Source organism: Opisthocomus hoazin, chromosome 8, assembly GCF_030867145.1.
Source record: "Opisthocomus hoazin isolate bOpiHoa1 chromosome 8, bOpiHoa1.hap1, whole genome shotgun sequence".
Classification (NCBI taxonomy): Eukaryota; Metazoa; Chordata; class Aves; order Opisthocomiformes; family Opisthocomidae; genus Opisthocomus; species Opisthocomus hoazin.
The window spans coordinates 74,447,961-74,466,400 of NC_134421.1; the positions used below are offsets into that span (position 1 = coordinate 74,447,961).

The following is an 18,440-nucleotide window of genomic DNA, read 5'->3' on the forward strand; positions in this document are numbered from 1 at the left end:
AGCTCAGGAGGTGTGGGCTGGAGGAGTGGTGGGTGAGGTGGGTTGAGAACTGGCTGAGTGGCAGAGCTCAGAGGGTTGGCATCAGCGGCGCTGAGTCTGGTTGGAGGCCTGGAACCAGTGGTGTCCCCAGGGGTCAGTACTGCGCCCAGTCTTGTTCAACTTCTTCATCAGTGACCTGGATGAAGAGTTAGAGCGTACCCTCAGCCAGTTTGCTGGTGACACCAAACTGGGAGCAGTGGTGGACACACCGGCAGGCTGTGCTGCCATCCAGCGAGCCCTGGGCAGGCTGGAGAGTTGGGCAGAGAGGAACCTGATGAGGTTCAACCAGGGCAAGGGCAGGGTCCTGCCCCTGGGGAGGAACAACCCCAGGCACCAGCACAGGCTGGGGCTGAGCTGCTGGAGAGCAGCTCTGTGGAGAGGGACTGGGAGTGCTGGGGGACGACAGGGTGACCAGGAGCCAGCAGCGTGCCCTGGGTGCCAAGAAGGCCGATGGGATCCTGGGGTGCATGAGGAGGAGTGTGGGCAGCAGGGCGAGGGAGGTTCTCCTGCCCCTCTGCTCTGCCCTGGGGAGGCCCCATCTGCAGTGCTGGGTCCAGTGCTGGGCTCCCCAGTTCAAGAAAGATGAGGAGCTACTGGAGAGAGTCCAGCGCAGGGCTGTGAGGATGAGGAGGGGACTGGAGCATCTCTCCTGCGAGGAGAGGCTGAGGGAGCTGGGCTTGTTCAGCCTGGAGAAGAGAAGGCTGCGAGGGGACCTTCGAAATGCCTCTAAATATCTGCAGGGGGGGGGTCAGGAGGCCGGGGCCAGACTCTTTGCAGTGGTGCCCAGCGACAGGACAAGGGGCACCGGGCACAAACTGGAGCAGAGGAAGCTCCAGCTGAAGCCGAGGAAGAACTTCTTCCCTCTGAGGGTGACGGAGCCCTGGCCCAGGCTGCCCAGGGAGGCTGTGGAGTCTCCTTCTCTGGAGATATTCCAGCCCCGGCTGGACGTGGTGCTGTGCCCCCTGCTCTGGGTGACCCTGCTTGGGCAGGGGGTGGGTGGGGGATCCCCAGGGGTCCCTTCCAACCCCGACCGTTCTGTGGGTATCTGGGATCAGAGGAGCTGCGGTTCCTGGGCTGCCGGGGAGGGTGACCCCTCGACGGGCACCCACGCTGCTCGCCGCAACGCCCTCCCGATCCAGGTACCGGGCAGGTGACGGGCAGCTCCGCACGCACCACGCACAGGGATTACATCTCCTCTCTCCGAGGTGCCCTCTGCAAATATTTATCCAGCACACAGCGCTCGCCGTTAGCAACCACTGGAGGCATTTCGGCGTACGGGACGTGCGCATCACCAGAACCCGGGCTGAGTCAAACCGATGAGTCACTTGGCCAGGTCAGCGCACGACAGAGCGAATCGTATTTTCACTGCCAGCCAGAAAGGCCTCCCACCGGCGAGAGCTGCACGGCCACCTCGCAGCAGCAGCGAGCCCGGCACGCTCGGACCGCAAACCGACCCAAAACTGAGGTGGGATGAGGCAGGACGAGCTGCGAGACGCTTACTCCAGCTCCTCTGGCATTAGCTCCTCGCTGCAGGCGTCGGCCCCATCTGCGCAGTGCAAGAGCGGAGGAGCTGCGAGCTGCTCGGAGAGCACAGGACACGTCACGCCGGCGTCCCCGCTCCTCCGAGCGCCGGCACGGGGCCTGCGCTGCCGGGAGCCGCGGCAGAGGCTCCACACACGGAGATGGCAGCAGGCACGGCGGCAGTTCCCTCTCCGCACCCACCCTCACCCCCACAGAAGCTCCCACCCAAATTATCGGGTCCATACGCCAGTCCCCACCGCGGGAGCCAGACTCTCATCCCAGATGGAAAACCGGCACCCTCCTGGGCTTCCAGGCCTTGGGAAGCAGCAGCAAGGTGGCTTTTGGATCAGAAACACCAGGGTTGGGGCGGGCTGCACGGCTGCAAATCCGGACATGGCTAGAAACAGAGAGTCCAGTGGAGGGCTGCGAGGATGAGGAGGGGACTGGAGCATCTCTCCTGCGAGGAGAGGCTGAGGGAGCTGGGCTTGTTCAGCCTGAAGAAGAGAAGGCTGAGAGGGGACCTTCGAAATGCCTCTAAATATCTGCAGGGTGGGGGTCAGGAGGCCGGGGCCAGACTCTTTCCAGTGGTGCCCAGCGACAGGACAAGGGGCAACGGGCACAAACTGGAGCAGAGGAAGCTCCAGCTGAAGATGAGGAAGAACTTCTTCCCTCTGAGGGTGACGGAGCCCTGGCCCAGGCTGCCCAGAGGGGCTGGGGAGTCTCCTTCTCTGGAGATATTCCAGCCCCGGCTGGCCGCGGTGCTGTGCCCCCTGCTCTGGGTGACCCTGCTTGGGCAGGGGGTTGGGCTGGGGGATCCCCAGGGGTCCCTTCCAACCCCGACCATGCTGAGATTCTGTGATTCCCAGTGGCTTATTCTGAAACGCACGTACTGTGGCCCCCACTTTCTCTTGTTGTTTTCTCACTCCCGACGGGGAAGGGGCCGTGCCTTGCTCAGCGCTCCACACAGAAAACTCTCAGATCAGCCCTTCATCAACGCTAAACGTGTTTTGAACCTGAGCTGTTCCAGGCTCCGAGACAGGCCACGGGGGACGCACAAAGAAAAACCTCTCGGATCCCGAGGCGCAAAGCAGCCAGAAGTCCTGGCTTTGCAATGCAGCCATTTGTCCGCACCAGCGATTCGAGCCGAGGGATTCACAAACATCCACTTAGGAGAATAAAACAAGCAATCATGACTCAATATGAGAAACACTCACATATGAAAAGAGCCATTCCCCGCTGCCAAGGCGTACGCCGCTCCATACGTTTACCCGGAACCCCGGAAGCGCGCGGCCATCCCGCTGCAAGCGCTCGGACGCAGGAGCCGGCTACGATCCCACCCGACATCGGCGTCAGGCAGCCGCAGCTCCCGGTGCGACGGCTCGGATCGCTGTCCCGTGCCGGTGCTGCGCTTCCCTGGCAGCAAGCCCTGCAGCCCCGCGGCCCAGCACAGCGGAGCGCGGACGGCGAAAGCGGGGGCCGAGCGCGGGGACGAGCCTGCCCAGCTCACGGTCAGGCCGGCTGGCCGGGGGATCTCACGCTGTGCCGCAGAGACACCGGCTTCACAGCCAGACAACGCGTTTCTTGGAAGAGCCAACGGTCCTTTTCCGAGCTGAATGCAGCAGAGACGCTGCTTCCATCGCGCCTCTGCCGCACATCCCGGGAGGACCGGGCCTGTCGGGAAGGCAACGCTCAGCACCAGGAGCGGATGCCGCCGGCAAACAAACACGGTGCAGCCCACTGCCGCAGCCCCCGGGGCCTCCAGCCAGCCCCACGCCAGCCCTGCCAAGCTCTGCTCGCTGCCTGCTCCGGCCCTCGAGACGGTCGCTCTTGCTTTCGGTTTTGTTCCCACAAACGGTGCTGAGCTGCGTTAACACCCTAAGAGGAAAGGCTGGGAGAGCTGGGGCTGCTCAGCCTGGGGAGGAGAAGGACAAGGGGAGACCTGAGAGCAGCTGCCAGGGCCTGGGGGGGCTGCGAGAGAGCTGGAGAGGGGCTGGGACAAGGGCAGGGGGTGATGGGACAAGGGGGGATGGCTTTGGGCTGAGAGAGGGCAGATTTAGATCAGATCTAGGGCAGGAATTGTCTACAATGAGAGTGGTGAGGCCCTGGCCCAGGTTGCCCAGAGAAGCTGTGGCTGCCCCCTCCCTGGCAGGGTTCAAGGCCAGGCTGGACGGGGCTGGGAGCACCCTGGGCTGGTGGAAGGGGTCCCTGCCCACGGCAGAGGGCGGGACCAGATGGCCTGTAAAGGTCCCTTCCCACTCAAACCATCCTGAGTCTGTGATTCCACCTCTGGAGCCGACGCAGAGCTGCCTCAGGTCCCACCACCCCAGCAGACCTCCCGCTTCCACCGTCCCCAGCAGCAAACCCGTCCCTGCCCGCCATTAATCCTCCCGGCACTGAACTCCTCAGCAGCCACCGCGCCTCGTCCCACACCCACACGTCCCTGCAGCACGCGCCCGCCCGGCTGCGGGCAGAGCAGAGCCCACACGCAAGGTCCCATCCAGCTCCCGCGCAGCCGAGCCCCCCCCAGGTGCTGTGCCGGCGCCCAGCACCGCTCAGCCCTTGCTGACAGCCGGCAGGGAGGTGCCAGCACGGCCCGGCCGTGGCACAGCAGCCTGCCGCCCCGGTGACAGCTCGGCCGAGACTAACCCAACCTGTCAAGCAGTTAGTCACTCGCCGACGAGCGCGGCGTGCCCTTCCTCCAAACGCCGAGCTCGCGGCGGTGAGGGGAACGGGCCAGCGGGACACACGGACGCAGCGAGCGCTGCCACATCGATCCCAAAATCGGCCAACCGCCACCCGGCAGTCTTGGCGTCCGCAGCGGACGGGTGCTTGGGAGCGCTGGGGACGTCACTCGGACACACGTCCGGCTCCAAACCGCCCGTCACGCTGCTCGGGACAGCGCCGGGGCACCTGCAAACCGGGGCTGGGAAGGGTTTTGCTTTCAGAGAATCACAGAATCATTAAGGTGGGAAAAGAGCTCGAAGATCATCAGGTCCAGCCATCACCCCAACACCCCCATGCCTGCTAAACCCTGTCCCCAAGTGCCACAGCCACACGGTGTCTGAACCCCTCCAGGGATGGGGACTCCCCCACTGCCCTGGGCAGCCTGGAGCATCTCTCCTGCGAGGAGAGGCTGAGGGAGCTGGGCTTGTTCAGCCTGGAGAAGAGAAGGCTGCGAGGGGACCTTCGAAATGCCTCTAAATATCTGCAGGGTGGGGGTCAGGAGGCCGGGGCCAGACTCTTTGCAGTGGTGCCCAGCGACAGGACAAGGGGCAACGGGCACAAACTGGAGCAGAGGAAGCTCCAGCTGAAGCCGAGGAAGAACTTCTTCCCTCTGAGGGTGACGGAGCCCTGGCCCAGGCTGCCCAGAGGGGCTGTGGAGTCTCCTTCTCTGGAGATATTCCAGCCCCGGCTGGACGCGGTGCTGTGCCCCCTGCTCTGGGTGACCCTGCTTGGGCAGGGGGTGGCACTGGGTGACCCACAGAGGGCCCTGCCAACGCCGACCATTCTGTGATTCTGTGTCCAACCCCTGACCACTCTCTCAGCAAAGAAATTTTCCCAATCTCCAACCTGAACCCGCCCTGACGCAGCCTGAGGCCGTCACCTCTCGTCCCATCACTGTCACCTTCAGAACAGACATTCACAGGGTGCCGGCCAGCGTCGCTCTCCGGCAGAGGATGCCCCGGCGACCCCGCCTGTGACTGCGCGTTCCACGATACCACTTCATGATTCGATCTCGGCAGCATGGAGGCTCGGTCTCTGCAGCAGAAGATCCTGGACACATCTCCTCCCACCTCGCCGGGCCCAAGGAAGATGGCTGCACGTCTTCTGCCAGCCGCCCCCAACAGAGGTGCCGCGTTCTCCGCCGTGCCAGCAGCCGGGGGCACAAAGCCCACCCGAGCTGCAGAGAGAGGAGTGGGTCACAGCCACCCCTCACCACGGAGCGACAAACGCCTTGGCTGCGGAGCGACCCGGCCAGCCCCGCACTCTCCACCCACGGTCCCGGCGAAGCAGCGGCCCTGCAGACCTCAAGCAGCTCCGCTCAGCCAAAACAACCGAGGAAAGGCCGACAATTTTCAACGCCGCCGCTAATTAAAGCGGGGCCGCAGTCTACAAGCACCCTGCCGGGAGCAGAGCTAATCACCCCGACACCCACGCCTCCTGGTTCAGGGCCTCTCAAACCCCAGGCCAGCGGTTGAGGTCAGGCCGCTCCGGGGCAGACATCCCACACATCCGCACCGCGACAGCCACCCCCGGACGTGTGCCACAGCCGGTAGCGGGTTTCCGTACCCCCAGAACCCGCCAACGGCTTCCAAGGATGCTTGGCCGAGGCCTGCACTACCCCAGAGATGAGTTCCACTTAGTTCTCCCAGTGCAGCCTGCTCTGGGTGACCCTGCTTCGGCAGGGGGGTTGGACTAGATGACCCACAGAGGTCCCTTCCAACCCCTACTATTCTGTGATTCTGTGGCCCCTGCGCTACAGATGAGATTTAAAATAAACGTGTGAACGTTTAAGCCCGAGGTATTCAGTTCATTAATTGTGAGCTCCTTCCTTTCTAATGCTGCACCGCAATTAACTGCGTCACCTCGGAGCGCTGCCCACCTTCCCCAAACGAGTCTCCGGCCCTTGTCTCCGGCGCGGCACGCGTCGTTCCCTTCTGGAACTCAGGTTTCCGAGTCTCAGGACACGGAACACGAGACCCAGGCGCCCGCCTGCTCCGCGAGCCCCGCGCAGCCGACCAGCTACGAACCGCCACGAACCACCGCCAGCCCCGCGCGCCCAACATCAGCTGCAGCTCCACGAGGGAGGCCGAGACGAGCAAGAAGGTGCCGAAGGCCACGCTCAGAAGGGAGGCGAAGACGGTACGGCCGCGAAGCATCGCCCCGGCCCTCCGCTCGCTCCCGAGGGGCGGCCGCGTCTGCTCCCACGGCTCCCACAGGCAGAGTCCGGGGCGCTGGCGCAGGGAGCGACTCCTTGTCCCCACGACACCAGGGGAAGACGCCTGCGATGACGACGACGATAATAAAACACCCCGCCGCGTGATCGGATGCTACTCGGAAAACACCGATGCTGTGACGCCGGCTGCCTGCTCTCCAGCCCAACAGCTCCCCGAAGCCGGGCTGGTGGCGAAGCCGCAGAGCTCCTGCCTTCCCGGCCTGCAGCACGGGGGCACCGGGGATCTGTGACGGCTGCCGGGATCCGCACCACGCACGGGTGCCAAACGCTCGCATCCGCACGGCTGCGGCCGCTGTGAGCACGAGCCGAGCTCTCGGCCCCCGCAGCAGCCAGACCCAGGGTCTCAGAGGCCTGGCGTGGAGAAGGCCTCCCTCTCGCCAGCCCCCCGCACAGCCAGACTGCTGCTCCCGCGCCAGATGCTCCGGGTGCGTCCTGCAAGAAAGCCCCTGTGCGGGGTAGACCTGGCGCTCGCCCACCCCGCCGACACGGCCCCCTTCTGCCGTGACCAAGGGGGTGCGGGAGGGCAGGCGGCGGCGCGGGGAGAGCCCCCAGGCAAACGGCACCCCGCCACCCAGCCAGGGACCCGCAGACGGGCCGGGACGCGGGCCGGGGAGTCGGAGCCCCCCTCACCGCACCCCGGGCCGCCGCCAGCCGCCGCATCCGGAGCGGGGACGGCCCCGGGGGTGGGGAGGAGCGCCCGAGCGGGCCTGGCTGCGAGGGGCTGGCGGGGGGGCCCGGGGAAAGCGGCCCGGGGAGGATGAAGGGCCCGGGCCAGGCCCCAGACCCCAGGCCCCAGGCCCCGGTACCAGCCGCGGTCCCGCCCGTGGGCCCGGCCAGGCGCCCGCCACGTCGCGGGGGCGCGGCCCGCAGCCCCCCACCCGCACCCGAACCCCGACCCCCCCCTCACACCCCGACCGGCACCCCCACACACACACCCCGACCCCCCTCACACCCCGACCCGCACCCCCCTCAGCGCAGGCCCCGGCCCCCCCGCCGGCCCCGCGCCGCCCGCTCACCGCGCTTGCCGGGGTCGTAGCCCACCAGGACGAAGTAGTCGGCCAGGCGGGCCATGGCGGGGGTCGGGGGGGGGGGGGCCCGGCTCAGAGCCCCGCCGCCGCCTCGCCGCCCGCCCGCCCGCGCCGACCGCCCACCGCCGCCATCTTGGCCCCTACGCGCGGCCGGCCCGGCCCGCGCGCCCTGCGCCTGCGCCGCCGCCGCCGCACCCCATTGGGCGCGCCGGGCGGGGCGGGGCGGGGCGCGGAGGGGGCGGGGACTGGGAAGGGCGGGGCCGCGGCACGGGGGTTCCCCGGGAGGGAGCGAGGGGGCGGGGCTGCGCCGGCCACGGGTGTGCACGGACAGGCGTGTGCGGGGACCAATGGGGTGCGGGAACCCCCGGGTGTGTACGGACAGACGTGTGCGGGGACCAATGGGGTGCGGGAACCCCCGGGTGTGCGCGGACAGGCGTGTGTGGGCACCAGGGGTGTGCGCAGGCCCCTTGGGTGTGCACGGACACGCGTGTGCGAGGACTAACTGTGCACACGGCCCCTGGGGTCTGCACGGACACGCGTGTGCAGGGACCAATGGTGTGTGGGACCCCCTGGGTGTGCATGGACATGCGTGTGCAAGGACTAAAGGTGTGCATGTGTCCCCCGAGTGTGCACGGACACGCGTGTGCGGGGACCAATGGGGTGCGGGACCCCCCGGTGTGCACGGACACGCGTGTGTGGGCACGAATAGTGTGCCCGGACCCCCCGGGTGTGCACAGACACGCGTGTGTGGGCACCAATAGTGTGCCCGGACCCCCCGGTGTGGGCATGGACACGCGTGTGTGAGCCCAGTGTTGTGCACAGGTGACTCAGGTGTGCACGGACACGCGTGTGCGGGGACCAACAACGTCCACGGACCCCTCGTGTGCGTGCACGGACACGCGTGTGCAGAGCCCCCCGGGTGTGCACGGACGCGCGTGACCCCGGGCCCCCATTGCGCGTGCCTGACCCGCCCGAGGGGTATGCAGCCCCCCGGCTCCGCGCAGCCCCCCGCGCAGTGCCACCCCCCCCTCCCGTGCCCGGGTGTGCCCACCCCCACGCGCGCCGTGTCCCCCGTGTGTGCCCAGCCCACGGGCGCGACACCCCCCGCCGTGGGCGGGGCTGGCGGTGTCGGAGCGGGGGGGGCGGGTGAGTCACTGGGGGATGATCACCGTTCCCACTCCCACGCAGGAGCGGGACGTGGGGTGCGTGCGGGGTGGGGGGGCGGCTCGGCACCGCCCGGCCTCGGCCGCTGAGCCGGGGGATCGGGGAGGGGGAGCCCCCCGGGGGCGGGGGGTGCCGGGACCGTGTGGGACCCCTCGGGACCCACGGCACCCCACTGCACACCACGGGACCCGATGGCACCCCATGGCACCCCCTGGCACCCCACGGGACCCCTCGGGACACCACAGCACCCCACTGCACACCACTGCACCCCACAGCACCCCACAGCACCCCACGGCACCCCTCGGCAGCCCATGGCACCTCATGGCACCCCACGGCACCCCTCGGGACCCCACTGCACCCCACTGCACCCCACGGGACCCGATGGCACCCCATGGCACCCCACAGGACCCCACGGCACCCCACAGCACCCCACAGAACCCCTCAGGACCCCACGGGTGGGGCCAGATCCCACGGGGCTCCCCATGAGGCTGCGCGGAGCCCACCCCGGGGTCCACAGGGCTCTCCCCACGGCGTGGGGCAGCGCGTGGCCTCGGCCTCTGTCGGGGGCTTGGGCCTGGTCTGCCGCGACCCCCCCAGCTGCGGGGCTCCACAACGCAGTGTTGGGGGGCCCCGATCTGGGGGGCCGGGTGCGGGCCTGGCACCAGGGCGGCTGGCCCTGTGTCCCTGCGTCCCCGTGTCCCTGCGTTCCTGTGTCCCTGCATCCCTGGGCCCCTGCATCCCCACATCCCACATCCCTGCTTCCCCATGTCCCCATGTCCCCACCTCCCTGCGTCACCACTTCCGTGTGTCCATGCATCCGCACGTCCCTTCATCCCGGCATCCCCGTGCCCCTGCACCCCTGTGTCCCTGTGTCCCTGCATCCCCGCTTCCATGTGTCCATGCATCCGCATGTCCCTTCATCCCCACATCCCCGTGTCCCTGCACCCCCGTGTCCCTGCATCCCCGCATACCCATGTCCCTGCATCCCTGCATCCCTGTGTCCCCGTGTCCCTGCATCACCGCTTCCGTGTGTCCATGCATCCACATGTCCCTGCACCCCTGTGTCCCTCCCTGTGTCCCTGCATCCCCACGTCCCTTCATCCCCGCATCCCCATGTCCCTGTATCCCCATGTCCCTGTGTCCCTGCATCCCTGTGTCCCAGCATCCTGACGTCCCTGAGTCCCTGCACCCCCACATCCCCGTGTCCCTGCACACCCACATCCCCGTGTCCCTGCACACCCACTTCCCCATGTCCCCGCATCCCCATGTCCCCACATCCCCGCATCCCTGCGTGCGCCTGTCCCTGCGTCCCCGCGTCCCCACAGCCTCCGTCCCCGCATCCCCGTGTCCCCGCACCGCGGGCCATCCCTCCGGCTGCGGGGCGGGGCGGGGCTGGCGGGCCCAGCCCGGGGGCCCTGCGGTCCCCTCTGAGACCCCGGGGAGGAGCCGCGGGCCGGGCGGGGGCCGGCGGGGACCCCGGGGCGGGGGCCGGGGGGGTCGGGGTCGGCAGAGCCCGGGGGTGAGGGGTGCGTGGGTCCCTGCGGGAGCGTGGGACGGGCGCGGGGCCGCCGGGGGTGCTGGGGACACTGGGGATACTGGGAATGCTGGGGACCCTGGAGACACTGGGGACGCTGGGGACCCCGGGGATACGGGGGATGCTGGGGACACTGCGGACGCTGGGGACACCGGGGATACTGGGGATACTGGAGACACTGGAGACGCTGGGGATGCTGGGGACCCTAGGGAAGTTGGGGACCCCGGGGATACTGGGGATGCTGGGGACACTGCGGACGCCGAGGATACTGGAGACCCCGGGTATACTGGGGATGCTGGGGACACTGGGAATGCTAGGGATCCCGGGGATATTTAGCATACTGGGGACACTGGGGACCCCGGGGATGCTGGGAACGCTGGGAACCCTGGGGATACTGCAGATACTGGGGACCCTGGGGACGCTGGGGACCCCGGGGATACTGGGGATGCTGGGGACACTGCGGACGCCGAGGATACTGGAGATCCCGGGGATACTGGGGATGCTGGGCGCTCTGGGGACCCTGTGGATGCTGGGGACGCCGGGGATGCTGGGAACCCTGATGATGCTGGGGACACTGGGAATGCTGGGGACCCCGGGGACGTTTAGGATGCTGGGGACCCCGGGGACCCCGGGGATGCTGGGCGCTCTGGGGATGCTGGGAACGCTGGGGACCCTGGGCATACTGCGGATACTGGGGACTCTGGGGATGCTGGGGACACTGGGAATGCTGGGGACCCTGGGGACTCTGGGGATGCTGGGGGCCCCGGGGACACTGCGGGTACTGGGGATGCTGGGGACCCTGGGGATGCTGGGGACACTGGGGACACTCCCCGTGGCGGCAGGGCCGGGGGCCGCGTCCCTCCCCTCCCCCGGCGCCCTCCGGCCGTTGCCGCTGCCCCGCACCGAGCACAGGGAGAGCGGCCCCGCAGCCGTGGGCCCCGCGCCCCCCCGCACCCCCCGGGCCGCCACCGGCAGCGGCTGGGGCCGGCGGCACCGCTCGGCCCCCCCCCCCCGACCCCCCCCAAATGCCCACCTCGGCGGGGGATTCCCCCCAGCGCACCCCTCCCGTGCCCGCCGCCCCACGCGTGGGGGTCAGCCACGATGCGGGGGGCTCCGCTGCGGTGGGGGGCTCAGATCCGGGGGGGGGGGGGGGCTCTGCCGTGACGAGGGGCGAGACGCAGCCCCCCCCCCCCCCCCCCCCGGCGATGCTGCCGCCCTGGAGAACCTGGGTGGGGGGGCCCGGGGATGGGGGCCCGGCTCCTCGGCATGGGCCCCCCCCTCCCCCCGCGTGGTCGTGGGCCGTGGGGGGGTGCAGCCCACCCCGCTCCCCATCCACGCACCCCCAGCAACGCGTTGTGGCGAGCGAGAGCGCGGAGCGGGACCGCTGCTCCCCGCCCCCCCCTCCCTCGGGGCCGCAGCCAGCGGGTAATTAAGCTAATTACGACTTAGCGATTGATTCCCACGGCTGGGAAAGCCGGGCTGCCGCGGGGGCGGGGAGCCGGGCTGCCGCGGCTGCGGGGGGGTCCGGGCCCCCCGACGGCTGCGGGTCCGGTACAGCGGGACCCGGGGCCCCTCCCAGCGCCCAGCGGCGGAGAAACCCCGAGAGGGGCGGGGGGCCCGGGGGGGGGGCAAGCCGGGTCTGCGCCGGGCGCCCGGGGCGGGGGCTGCTGGGGAGACCTCCTGCCCCTACCCCTGCTGCCCCTCCTGCTGCTCCTGCCCCTACCCCTACTCCTACCCCTGCTGCCCCTCCTGCTGCTCCTGCCCCTACCCCTACCCCTGCTGCCCCTCCTGCTGCTCCTGCCCCTACCCCTGCTGCTGGGGACACCTCCTGGCCCTGCTCCTCCTGCCCCTGTTCCTACTGCTCTTGCCCCTCATGCTCCTCCTGCCCCTGTGCTGCTGCCCCTACCCCTGCTGCTCCTGCCCCTGCTGCTCTTGCCCCTGTTGCCCCTGCCCCTGCTCCTCTTGCCCTTGCTGCCGCCCCTCATGCTCCTCCTGCCCCTGCTCCTGCCACTACCCCTGCTGCTCTTGCCCCTGTTGCCCCTGCTGCTCCTGCGCTCCTGCCCCTGCTGCTCCTCTTGCCCTTGCTCTTCTTGCCCCTCCTGCCCCTGCTGCCTCTGCCGCTACCCCTGCTGCCCCTCCTGCCCCAGCTCCTGCTGCTCCTCCTGCTGCCCCTGCCCCTGCTGCTCCCCCTCCTCCTGCGCTGCTGCCCCTGCTGCCCCTGCTCATCTTACCCCTGCCGCCCCCCCTGCCCCTGCGCTGCTGCCGCTGCTCCCCTTGTCCCTGTTCCTGCCCCTGCCCCTGTCCCTCCTCCTGCCCCTGCTCCTCCTGCCCCCGCGCTGCTGCCGCCGCCCCTGCGGCTCCCGGAGCTGCCGAGCCGGGGGTCCCAGCCGAGCCCCTGCCCCCCCCCCCCCCCCCCGGTAACCCGCCTCAGGCAAACGCTGATTAGCCAGAGCCTCCCCCCCCCCCGCCCGGGTTTGTCCCCGCGGTGGCAGCGGCCGGCGCAGGGTCCCGGGGGGGGGACCCCAGCCCGGACCCCCCGAGCCGACCCGCGCCGGGGCTGAGCCGCGGAGCCCGGCGGGGAGCTGCGGGGGGGGAGAGGGGCACCGGGACCCCCCGGCCCCGAGACCCCCCAGCCCGGACCCCCCGAGCCGACCCGCGCCGGGGCTGAGCCGCGGAGCCCGGCGGGGAGCTGCGGGGCGGGGAGCGGGGCACCGGGACCCCGCGTGCCCCCCCCGCACTTCCCCCGCAGTTTCCGTGCCAGGTTCCGTCCTCTCCGGGATAATCCGGCAGCGAACAAGCGGGAGAGCCCCGCACCCCCCCGCACGACGCAGGAATCCCCCCACCCCACCCCGGGAGCTGCCCGGGGGCTTCGGGCCGGGGCTGGACCCGCAGTCCCGCTCGGGAAGGGGTTGGGGAGGGGGTCTGTCCCCCCCCCCGCCCCCCGATCAGGTGCTGCCGCAAATCCCCCCGCACCGGGCCGGGGTGTTGGAAGCCTTTGTGCCCGGGCAGCGCAGAAGAATCCCAGCGATGCGGAGCACGCGGGGGCCCCCCGGCCTGGGGAGGCCGCGGCGGGGGGAGCGGGCAGGGGAGGGGGCGCGGGGACCCCCGCCCCGACGCCCCCCGGGGTGCTGGGGGGGTGCCCGTCCCGGCAGCGGGGACACCGGGGACACCCAGACCCCGACCCGGGGCTGGAGGCGGGGGGGCCCGGCCGAGGGAGCTGGCGGAGCCCCCTCCCCTGCTGAGCTCGGGGTGCCCGGCCCCAGGGGGACCCCCTCGGGATCCCCCCCCGCTGGGTCCCGACCCCCCCACTCCCAAATTGCTCCGGCAGCCCCCGCGTCAGGCTTAAAAACACCACCCGAAATGAGCCCAGGGAGGAGGGGTGGAAGCCCGGGGTGTGCGGGGGTGCTGCCTCCCCCCATCCCCAAGGGCCGGGGCCCCCCCGTATCGTGGGGCGGGAGCGGCTGCCCGAGCTGGCGGCACTGGGCGGTACTGGGCGGCACTGGGCTTCCCCGCCCGGCCGGGCAGGGGGTGGGAGGCGGGGGCGCAGGTGCTGGGGAAGGGGCTGGTGGGGAGGTCGGGGGGGGGACAGCAGCCCCATATTCTCAGGGTGGCTCCCCCAGCTCCATCCCAGCCCCCCCGGATGGGTCCGACCCCCCCCCCAATCCCAGCCCCGCATCCCAGCCCCCCCGGAGGGTTCCCCCCATCCCAGCCCCCCCGGGACAGCCCCCCCAGCCCCATCCCAGCCCCCCCCGGAGGGTTCCCCCCCCCCAGCCCCATCCCGGCCGAGCTCCTCGGGCAGCGGGGGGGTGGGGGGTGCGGGGGGGGGCAGCCCCCGCCCGTGGCTCCTCCCGCAGCCGCCCGGCTCCTCCTCGCCCGCCGCGCCGAGCCGGGCCCGGCGATATTTAACCTGGGCCGGGGCGGGGAGCGGCAGCGCCGAGCGGGGCCCCGCACCCGGCCCCGACCCCCGCACCCGGCCGCGACCCCCGCCCAGGTACGGCCGGAAGCCCCTCGGGACCCCCCGGGGACCCCGCTCCGCCCCTCCGGGCTGCGGGACGGGACGGGGCGGGGAGGGGAGGGACCGGAGCGGGGGGCAGCTGGGGGGGGGGGTCTGGAGCCGACCCCAGCCCCGGGCCCACCCCCGCGACCCCCCCCCGCGCCCCTCTCTCCCCCCGCAGCCCCGGAGCGGAGCCCGGGCCCCCCCCGCCATGCGAGCCCCGGCCCCGGTTGCGCTGGGTTGCGTCAGCCTGGTGCTGTGTCTGCTGGAGCTGCGGGGCTGCCGACCCCTGCCCGCCGCCCGCGCCCCCCGCCGCAGGTGAGCCGCACCCCCGACCACCGCCCCGCACCGCCACCCTGCCCCGCGACACCCGCGGGGCGGCTCCGCGACCCCCGACCGCGACCCTGCCCCGCGACCCTGCCCCGCATCCCTGCCTGGGGCGGCTCTGCGACCCCCGACCGCGACCTTGCCCCGCAACCCTGTCCCGCAACCCTGCCTGGGGCGGCTCCTCGACCCCCGACCGCCACCCTGTCCCGCAACCCTGCCCTGCGACCCTGCCCCGCGACCCCGCCTGGGGCGGCTCCGCGACCCCCGACCGCGACCCTGCCCCGCAACCCCGCCCCGCAACCCCGCCTGGGGCGGCTCCGCGACCCCCGACTTCAACCCTGTCCCGCAACCCTGCCCTGCGACCCTGCCCCGCAAACCCGCCTGGGGCGGCTCCGCGACCCCCGACCGCGACCCTGCCCCGCAACCCTGTCCCGCAACCCTGCCTGGGGCGGCTCCTCAACCCCCGACCGCCACCCTGCCCCGCAACCTTGCCCTGCGACCCCCGTGGGGGCGGTTCGGTGTCCCCCGCCCGCGACCCTGCCCCGCAATCCTGCCCCGCGACCCCTCCAGGGGCCGCTCTGCGACCCCCGCCCACAACCCTGCCCCGCAACCCCGCCTGGGGCGGCTCTGCGACCTCCGACCGCGACCCTGCCCCGCGACCTCCGTGGGGCTGCTCCGCGACCCCCGACCCTGCCCCGCGACCCCCGTGGGGCGGCTCCGCGACCCCCGACCCTGCCCCGCAACCCCGCCTGGGGCTGCTCGGTGCCCCCCGACCGCGACCCTGCCCCGCAACCCTGCCCTGCGAACCCCCGTGGGGCGGCTCCGTGCCCCCCGCCCGCACCTCTGTCCTCACCTCTCGCCCGAGACACCCGCCCGCCACCCTGCCCCGCGACCCCGCGTGACCCAGCCCCGCAATCCCCCGTGGGGCGCCCTGCGATCCCCGACCGCACCTCTGTCCGCCCCCCCCGCCCGCTACCCCCCGTGGGGCTGCTCCGCGACCCCCGCCCGCGACCTTGATCCGAGACCCCCCGTGGGGCGGCTTCGGAACCCCCGCCTGAGATCCCGCCCCGCGATCCCGCGTAGGGCGGCTCGGTGCAGACCTCCCGCACACCTTCACGTGACCCCTCCCGCATCCCTGTCCGCGACCCTGCCCCACGGGGGAGTCTCCGTGCCCCTCGCCCACGCCCCTACCCCACGGGGGGCGTCTCCGTGCCCCCCAGCCCGGCCGCTCCCCCCGGTTCCCGCAGGGAACACTACGCGGTGCCCTGGGGGGTGGGGAGCTGCACGGGGGTCCCCTGGGCATTTGCGCCGCGATGGGGAGGGCACGCGTGGGTGAGCCGAGGTGTGCGGGGCTGCACGTGTGTGCGGGGCAGGGGGCTGCGGGGGGGGGGGGGAGGGGGCTGCGGGGTGCCCGGACCCGCTGGAGGGGGCACCGCGGGTCGGGACCGAACCTCCCGCAGGCTCAGTGGGTGCATGAGTCCACGAGTGGGTGCGTGCCCGGGCTCCGGGGGTGCGTGTGTGCACACGCGTGTGCGTGCGCAGGCTGCGTGGGTGCGTGCCCGGGCTCGGGGGGGGGGAGGGGCTTGCACACGCGTGTGCGTGCCTGGGCTCCGTGGGTGCGTGCGGGGGCTCCGTGGGTGCGTGTCGCTGCCTGGGGAGCGGGTCCAGGCTGTGCCCCGCGCCGTGGGAGCCGCGCGTGGGGGTCCCGGGGGGCTGTGGAGTGTGTGCGTGTGCTGGGACACGCGTGTGCCCGCGTGTCTGGGGCCTATGGCGTGTGTGCGCGTGCTGGGACACGCGTGTGCCCGCGTGTGCGCAGGGGCTGCAGCGGGGAGTACGTGTGAGGCGGCAGGTAGCAGCTCCTGCCCTGCCTCCTCCTCCTCCTCCTCCTCCTCCTCCTTCCCCCCCCGCCCTGGGCAGAGCCGGGCAGAGCGCCCGGGGGGGGGCTGGGGTGGGGGTTACCCCCCCCGGCCCATCGCGGTGCCCCCCCCCTCCCCCCACTGACCGCTACCCCCTCCCACTCTCTCGCAGGGACCCCCCGGACCGGAGACCCTCACCCACCCCCCCCCTCCTCGGGGCCCACGCGGGACCGCAGCCCCCCTCCCCGCTGCAGCCGGTCGGCGGCCCCCGGCGAAGACCCCACGGACCCCGGCTCGTCCCACCCCATGGACCCCCGCACCCCAGACCCCGGCTTGTCCCACCCCATGGACCCCCGCACCCTGGACCCCGGCTCGTCCCACCCCACGGACCCCAGCTCATCCCACCCCATGGACCCCCGCACCCCGGACCTCGTCTCCCCCCACGTCACGGACCCCAGCTCGTCCCACCCCACGGACCCCGGCTCTTCCCACCCCACGGACCCCCGCACCCCGGACCCCGACTCGCCCCACGCCACGGACCCCGTCTCACCCCAAAGCTCGCCCCACGGCACGGACCCCGTCTCGCCCCACGGCACAGACCCCGTTTCGCCCCCCGGCACCGTGCCCCCCCAGCCCCCCGGCTCAGGCCTCACCCGAAGCTCCCCCCGCGCCACGGACCCCGCCACGCCGCCCACCCGGCCCCACGGCCCACGCGGGACCGCCGGCAGGCGTCGGGGCGGCCGCAGCTGGTGCGGGTGGGCTGCGTGCTGGGCACCTGCCAGGTCCAGAACCTGAGCCACCGGCTCTGGCAGCTCGTGGGGCGCGCGGGGCGCCAGGACTCGTCCCCCGTGAACCCCAACAGCCCCCACAGCTACGGGTGACGGGGGGAGGGGGTCCACAGCCTGGCCCCCCGCCCCCCGCCCTGCCTCGCGGGACCCCCACTAAAGCGCTTCCAGAGTCAGACGTGGCTGGGCTCCCTCTGCACCTTGCTGGGGGTGCCCGGTGCCCCCCGCGCAGAGCCCGGCTCTGCCCACGGCCCCACCGGGGACACGGGGCCCGCGGGAGCATCCCCACGGGGGGGGTCTCGCCCCACCGCCGGCCGCAGCCTCGGGGAGCGGAGAGGACCACGGGCGCGGGCTGGGAGCTGGTGGCCGGTGGTGGTCTGTGGTGGTCCATGGTGACCAGCCATGGTCCATGGTGGTCCGTGGTGGCTGGCCATGGTCCAAGGTGGTCAGCTGTGGTCCATGGTGGTCCATGGTGGCTGGCCATGGTCTGTGGTGGTCCATGGTGGCCAGCCATGGTCCATGGTGGTCAGCTGTGGTCCATGGTAGTCCATGGTGGCTGGCCATGGTCCATGGTGGTCTGTGGTGGCTGGCCATGGTCCGTGGTGGTCAGCTGTGGTCCATGGTGGTCTGTAGTGGCCAGCCATGGACCGTGGTGGTCAGCTGTGGTCTATGGTGGTCCATGGTGGCTGGCCATGGTCCATGGCGGTCTGTAGTGGTCAGCCATGGTCCATGGTGGTCCGTAGAGGCCAGCTGTGGTCCATGGTGGTCCGTGGTGGCTGGCCATGGTCCGTGGAGGCTGGCTGTGGTCCTTGGTGGCCGGTGGTGGCCTGTGATGGCTGGTGGTGGTCCGTGGTGGCCTGTGATGGCTGGTGGTGGTCCAAGGTGGCCCGTGATGGCCGCTGGTGGTCCGTGATGGCCCATGGTGGCTGATGCTGGCCTGTGGTGGCCAGCAGTGGCCCATGGTGGCCCGTGATGGCTGGCGGTGGCCCATGGCTGCTGCCGGCGGGTCCAAGGGGCGGCGGGGGATCCTGCTGAGCGCAGCAGCGCCGGGGCCGCGTGCGAGGGCGCGGGGCCGAGTCCTGGCCGCGCTCCCACCTGACTCAGCAGCTCAGCGCCCGGCCGCGGGGGGGGTCCTGCGAGGATGGGGTGTGGGGACCCCCCCTCCAGGCCAGCTCCCCCAGCCAGGGTGGGGGCATGGGGCAGCCCCTAGCACCTTCCCCCTCGGGGTCCGGGGT

The 18,440-nt window shown here is 71.7% G+C and overlaps 2 protein-coding genes across 8 annotated transcripts in view; one reads left to right on the top strand and one right to left on the bottom strand.

Moving 5' to 3' along the window:
• SBF1 (SET binding factor 1) overlaps nucleotides 1-7,657 on the bottom strand; it is a 90,767-nt gene extending 83,110 nt beyond the window's left edge. For 5 of the 7 annotated variants that reach the window (XM_075427833.1, XM_075427834.1, XM_075427831.1 and 2 more), the window contains exon 1: nucleotides 7,534-7,656. In XM_075427833.1, coding sequence (XP_075283948.1) covers nucleotides 7,534-7,588 — 55 coding nt within the window. In that variant the 5' untranslated portion in view covers nucleotides 7,589-7,656. Of the gene's footprint in view, nucleotides 1-7,533 lie in introns of all 7 variants that reach the window. The other 2 variants (XM_075427829.1, XM_075427826.1) reach the window with 1 other exon arrangement.
• A 6,780-nt stretch (nucleotides 7,658-14,437) lies between these two features.
• Nucleotides 14,438-17,317, top strand: ADM2 (adrenomedullin 2). Its single transcript, XM_075428561.1, has 2 exons — nucleotides 14,438-14,555; nucleotides 16,593-17,317. Exons 1-2 carry the CDS (start codon nucleotides 14,449-14,451, stop codon nucleotides 17,299-17,301), a joined length of 816 nt encoding a protein of 271 aa, XP_075284676.1. The 5' UTR covers nucleotides 14,438-14,448; the 3' UTR covers nucleotides 17,302-17,317.
• Nucleotides 17,318-18,440: the final 1,123 nt, after the last annotated feature.